This window comes from Ochotona princeps, chromosome 17 (genome assembly GCF_030435755.1).
Source record: "Ochotona princeps isolate mOchPri1 chromosome 17, mOchPri1.hap1, whole genome shotgun sequence".
Lineage (NCBI taxonomy): Eukaryota > Metazoa > Chordata > Mammalia > Lagomorpha > Ochotonidae > Ochotona > Ochotona princeps.
In genome coordinates this window covers 16,753,981-16,760,248 of record NC_080848.1, presented here as the reverse complement: position 1 = coordinate 16,760,248, position 6,268 = coordinate 16,753,981, and the positions used below count along the sequence as shown (strand labels likewise).

The following is a 6,268-nucleotide window of genomic DNA, read 5'->3' as shown; positions in this document are numbered from 1 at the left end:
TTCAGTAGGATTACTATTTGTTAGGAATATTTTGTGAACAGTGGCCTTTCTTAGAATTACAAAAATAAAATGATTACAAAGCTTTGGAAAAACATTATAAACATGAGCAAAGATCCAAGGAAAGAATAAACTTGAAGGGGAGAAGGAAAGAGGGTTAACTGCACTGACAGTCTTTTTAGAAGGCCACGTGTTAGAGATAGCAAGTAGGTAAGAAGATGGAGCAATTAAGCAACCTAAGGTTTTTTCCCAACTGAATATAACTTAATGGCTTGAAACCAAGTAAAACTGGGCTGTGGGAAACCGAAAACCTGAAACTTGAGTTGAGCTAAGGTCAGAGCAGGACTTAGGAGTCATCAGCAAGAAGAATGACAGAGGGCTGAGGAGTTAGGTCCTTACTCCATTTGGGAGAAAAGAGGGAATATAGCTATTGAGAAGAGGTGATGAGAGAAATAAGAAGAGGGCCCAGAACCTATGAGGTTACAGAAATCAAGGAAGATAGGTTTTAGGGGAGGAGCAGGCTTCTGTATAGGTAATGCAACTGCAGTGAGGTGACAGGACAAGATTGTGGCTCTTTGAATCATTTCTACAGAATCTGGTCTTCAGGAGGAAGGGAAGCAAAATATTCTAGTCTGATGAGGATGGCAATGGACACTAGCAGTGAGGTTTAGGGAAGATTCGCAGAACTACCAAAGACCCTGCAACCAAGGCAAGACAGGTATGGATGCTTTCAGCAAGTCAACTCTTGGGGACAGCATCCCAGTAGCACATCTCTGCCTCTCTATACGTGTTTCCCGTGGAGCATAAAGGGCAGGGTCAGTCCCACCACCTGCATCTCATCCTCCTAATGTGACAGTAATTTTATGAAACAGTCATGATGATTAACTTATAAGGCATGAATATGAATGAGAAATGCAGTTACTATGCCAGAGAAATAAAGTTTATTGGGAAGTAAATTGAGTAGCCTCCTTACATTCCAGAGAAAACCAAATATGAAAGGAGAGCAGGAAACATGGTGCACACAGGAAACACCCAAAAGCCATCAGGAGCTCCTGGTGTGAGGAGCAAAGTGCTGTCGGGAACAGCAAGGCTCAGCTCTCCATCCAAAGGCTTTCTCCTGGTGTGGGAAGACGGTGATGAGGGGTTTGGCTCATTGACTCCAGAAAGTGCTCTGACACAGGGAACACAGCACCAGGAACAGGGATGTTTTTCAATGGCAACTGAGCTCCGGCAAAGACAAGACCTAAGGATCTTGCCTGGGGATAAGCTGACAGGAGAGACAGGCTTTTCAGTTACAGCACTTCTGAGAGCTGCCACATGGTCCACAGGAGCTGCCGCAGGCATTGGTGGTGGCACAGGGGTTGCAGGGGAGCCTGAGGGGAAGAAGGAGATTCAGAATGGATTGGTAAGAGGCGTGGGGAGAACACACAAGACCTTGTCCTTAATGAAACAATCTGGATTCTCAGAGGTTGAATCAGAGTCTGTTTATTGCCAAATTCTCCTCTCTCCAGCAAAAATGGAAAATACAAATACTACCTTGTACCTTCAGCTGCCTTGGCCAGCAGTTATCACTGTGCCTAGCCATCTCTCAGTTACCACCTAACCATGGGCAGCCTCCAGGGGCACAGGCTGTTTCTGTCACTTTGCCATTCCACATTTGAGTCATTATCGCAATCACAGGATATATTGTAGACCCTCACTTAATGTATTTTATTTGGCAAGTTGACAATCAGTCCACAGTGTCCTACAACCCCACCACTCACATTGTCCCAGAAATTTTTTGCTGCCTACTCACTTGCAGTCCTCGCCCTCCAGCAGGCTCCGGTACGTGTTGATCTCGCACTCCAGCCGTGCACGCACGTCCAGCAGCACCTGGTACTCCTGGTTCTGCCGCTCCAGGTCAGCCCGAATCTCACCCAGCTGCGACTCCACGTTGTTGATCATGCACTGCACCTGTGACAGCTGGGAGCTGTAGCGGGCCTCGCTCTCGGTCAGCGTGTTCTCCAGGGAGTTCCTCTGTGGGGAGACAGAAAAGGGGTCACATGGCTGCTGCCATTCACAAGGGTTTCTCCACAGGCTTGCAAGACAGCACGAGCTTCAAGATCCAGGAAGGGCCCAACACTCTAAGGGCATCCTCAGTGACTCCACCTCCCCGCCTTTGCTGTGCACGCCAGCAGGTGTGAGAGGAACCCACCAGGTTGTGCTGGGCCTGCAGTTCGATCTCCAGGGCGTTGACCGTGCGTCTCAGCTCAATGATCTCAGCCTGGTAGGACTGCAGCTGCTCTGAGCTGGACACCACCTGCTTGTTCAGCTCCTCTCTCTGAAACACCCAAGGAGAGAAGATAGGATCAGTCCCTCTCTAAGAGACCCAGGAGCATTGTGGGAGTTCAGGTGCTTAGATGCCCACCTGTGTGGCGAACCATTCCTCCACTTCTCTGCGGTTGGTCTCCACCAAGGCCTCATACTGGCACCTGGTCTCATTGAGCACACGGTTGAGGTCCACGGTGGGGGCAGCATCCACCTCCACATTGAGGCGGTCTCCGATCTGGCAGCGCAGGGTATTGACTTCCTGTGCATGCAGAAAAGGAAAGGAATTAACCCCAGAAATATACCTGCTAACTTCCTATTTATAGATGTGAACACAATACCACCACAAAAGCATTCAAACCCTAATCATTCACAAAGACAGGCATATATCCCTGCCAAACAGGAAATCCCCATCAAGTCCTTTTCCAAGCAAGTGAAATAAATTCACATTTCCTTAAGACTAAGTCCAAAGTCTAGGGCCTGTGGAAGTGCTCATCCACCTCTGCATCTTTGCTCAGCCTCTTCCTTGGGTTGGAATTCCAAATATTGCAGTCCTCCCCTTTGCATCTGAGAAGAGCTCACTAGGTCCTCCCAGGTTCACTCATGTTCTTCGCCCATCCTGCATGATGCTCATTTCCTGTCTCATGTTCTATCCTTGTGTCAATGTGGCTGACTTTCCCCAAGACTATGAGTTCTTTGCATGCAAAAGCCAGGCCTCACACCTCCTATTCCCTCCATCTCCACCAAGTTCAAGGTCTACCAGGGATCAACAGAGAGCAGAACTCAGTGGATGTCCTTCCTGGTCATCGCAAGCAGCTATCCCGCTGCCACACACCTGATTGACAATTGAACCTCATGCACTCCTTGGTAGGAAGATGCGATATCATCATTGCGAGCTCACTAAGTTCTTTAGAGAAGATCCCAGACTAGAGATCCTGCCAATAACTGCCCCCTGATGCCCAATTCTAAAGGTTTTGCTTCCTACCTCCTCGTGGTTCTTCTTGAGGGACAGCAGCTCCTCCCTCAGGGACTCCACCTGAGTCTCCAGGTCGGACTTGCACAGGGTCAGCTCATCCAGGATCCTGCGCAGGCTGTTGATGTCGGATTCCACCAGCTGCCGCAGGGACTGCTCTGTCTGAAACCTTCCAACACGAGGGAAGGATTAGCCAGGAAATAATCCCACCTTCCTCTTTTGTGTTTTGTTTGAGTAGGATTGTCCTGGATCATTGAGAACACAGTTTGCTGCTCCTGCCCTCCCACCTGTTTCTCTCTAGCTATGCAAGGAAGAGGCCAGAGAGGCCCCTGGCTCATCCAAACGCAAGGAGGTGCCCATGAGACTTCTCAGATGCAGACTGTCTCTGGGTTCTGAATTTGCTGATGAGTAGATCACCATATCAACCCATCGCTCAGCAAAACCTTAACTCCATTTCAGTTCTGACCCGGGGGGTTTACGAGGCCCTTCCAAAAATATCAAAACACATTGTGCATACCCAATTCAAAAATCAAAAGCCCAGGTCTTTCTGAGCACTGACAAGGGCCACAAGTGCAAAATTTCCATGCGCAATCTAAGATGATGCACTACAGGCAAATACAGGTGCACTAAAAATATCACATAAAATTTACCTACATGTCATATGTATATGGAATGTATAGATAGAGAGAACACACATGCATTTCATGTTTATACTTGGATTCCATTGCCAAGCCATCTCCTTTGTAATTATAAATGTCCTGAAACCCTTCCGTCCCCAAGAATTTTGGGATAAGGGACATGCAATTTGCTTCAACTGAAGAATCAGTCCATGAGACTGATCCTTCTTTGACACTGATTTGACAAAAGCAGTCCTAAGAGGAAGAATACACAGAAAGTAGTGGCTTCTTCTTCCCTCCTAGATATTAGACTCATACACCATGGGGGAGCCTTGGAGGCTTTGAAAGTCAAAAGTAATTTGGCCCAAGATGATTAACATACTTGGTTCTGAAGTCATCAGAGGCCAGCTTGGCATTGTCAACCTGCACCACCAGCCTGGCATTCTCAGACTTGCCACACAGAATCTGAAAAAAAAAAATGTCCTACTGTGAAGTCCACTTCAACTTGAAATGTTTCACTGTTCCGAGAGATCCCCATAAAATGGCATGTGGTGCCCACCCCTCACCTTCTGCTGCAGCTCCTCGATGGTCCGGAAGTACGACTGGTAGCTGGGGCACAGCAGGGGCTCCTGGGGCTGGCACCTCTCCTGGATCAGGCTCTCCAGCTCTGCATTCTCCCGCTCCAGCTTGCGCACCTTCTCCAGGTAGCTGGCCAGGCGGTCGTTCAGGAACTGCATGGTCTCCTTCTCACTGCCATTGAAGGAACCCTCACAGAACCAGTTGCAGTTGCCCACATTGGCAGGGATGTTGCAGGCCCCGGGCAGGGTGCAGCTGTGGCAGCTGGGAGGTACACAGGGCCTGGAGGAGCAGGTGGAGCGGCAGCTCATGTTGGACAGGCAGCAGTTGTAGGGCATGGCACTGGGAGGGATAGTGGGAGAGTAGGTGAGCTGCTGGAGGTGGATGTGAGATTTGAGTCTCTCCTTCCTCCATGACCTTTTTATACCCTAAAATGTGGGTGGAGAATTGGCACATAACTTAACTTCCTTTTCTAATGCTTCAGCTAATTTTTCACCAAAATATGCTAGTTAGAAGCTTCCAAAATAATAATCCCATAAAATTATTCCATTCAGCTTGTGTCACACCAGGCTCCTCCTGGCTGTCAGTGGTTGATGAAATCAGAGTTTCATCAGATGGCTTCAAAGGAGGCAGAATAGTCACAGCCCCAAAAGTCTGTCCCCATTACTCAGAGGGGAGGACAACCAGGAACATGGGGTGGAGTTGTTTGGGAATCTGTGACTCCTAATCCATGAGGTCCTGCCATTGCATTCCCTACTGTGAGTGTGTGATCTTCCAGGTGTCCCTCTCTTCTCAAAGATGCCCACAGATCAATGCTCAGTTCACCATGTTTTTAGATCATAATCTTATTTGCATTACCTGTAAGGCTCCTGAGTTTTACAGTTGGTTGCTGCTTAAGTACACTGCCAATCTATGGAAAGATTGAAGACAATGGTGTGTTGGTGGCTGGGAAATAAGAACATAAAATGAATACTGACTGACAAAGTGGGAATAACATAAAAAGAGAAAACAGACAGCTAAGGCCTACAGGCCAAGTTCAACCTACTGCATTGTCTTGTGTGTGTGTGTGTGGCATCTAATAGAACACAACCATCTCCATTTGTTTCAGTGGTGTCTAGTCATTGCAGACCAAGACTACAGAGCCACGAAGCCTAAAAGACTCACTTTCCTACCCTTTACAGAAAACTTTTATCCACCTGCATGGCAGCAAGTCTGTGTATATACAACAGACAGAGAAAGTGCTCTGTCCTGAGTCCCAGACTTAATCCTCTGAGGATATTAGCAGCCTTGGCAGTAGGAACACACCGCCTGGAGGTGCTTCCAGGACAAGTCCCAGCACCCATGAAGATGTGCTCTGTTACTGCTGGAAGCACACCATGTCTCTGGCCAGTGCATGTCTCTCGAGCACCCACTGGCTGCCATGCCCTGCGGAGTCTTCCTTTGCCAGTGTCAGTCTTAACTGTGTCACCATCCACTCCTCACATTCTTGTCCTTGTCCTTCTATTTTTGCTAGAAACTGTCATAGTTCAGCGTGAACACCAACTCTTACTTCCATTGATTTTCTCTGTTCTTTATTTTTATTTATCTCTGCTTAACCTTTACTATTTCCTTTATCAGTTTCATTTGCTCTTTTTCTAATTGTATGGAGTATAAAGTTAGGTTGATTAAGATCTTTCTGTTTTTTAGCATAAGTTTTTATTGCTATAAATTTTCCCCTTAGTACTGCTTTTGCTGCCTCCCGCAAGTTTTGATGTTTGGGTTTTCATCTTTATGGACCACAGATACTTTTTAATTTCCA

The 6,268-nt window shown here is 47.4% G+C and overlaps 1 protein-coding gene across 1 annotated transcript; it reads right to left on the bottom strand.

Moving 5' to 3' along the window:
• Positions 1–1,146: 1,146 nt before the first annotated feature.
• LOC101523582 (keratin, type I cuticular Ha4) lies at positions 1,147–4,823 on the bottom strand. Its single transcript, XM_058676490.1, has 7 exons — positions 4,461–4,823; positions 4,277–4,359; positions 3,290–3,446; positions 2,405–2,566; positions 2,192–2,317; positions 1,793–2,013; positions 1,147–1,370 (listed from the first exon to the last, which is right to left on the bottom strand). The coding sequence occupies exons 1-7, from the start codon at positions 4,806–4,808 to the stop codon at positions 1,286–1,288; spliced, it is 1,182 nt and encodes a 393-aa protein (XP_058532473.1). The 5' UTR covers positions 4,809–4,823; the 3' UTR covers positions 1,147–1,285.
• Between the last annotated feature and the right edge of the window lie 1,445 nt (positions 4,824–6,268).

Excerpts from the sequence above, each read along its gene's own strand:
- LOC101523582 (XM_058676490.1), bottom strand. The coding sequence starts at position 4,808 with ATGCCCTACAACTGCTGCCTGTCCAACATGAGCTGCCGCTCCACCTGC. Across the intron at positions 4,360-4,460 it reads TCGAGGAGCTGCAGCAGAAG|ATTCTGTGTGGCAAGTCTGA; the intron begins GTGAGGGGTGGG and ends TTTTTTTTTCAG. Across the intron at positions 1,371-1,792 it reads CTGGAGGGCGAGGACTGCAA|GCTCCCCTGCAACCCCTGTG; the intron begins GTGAGTAGGCAG and ends TCTTCCCCTCAG.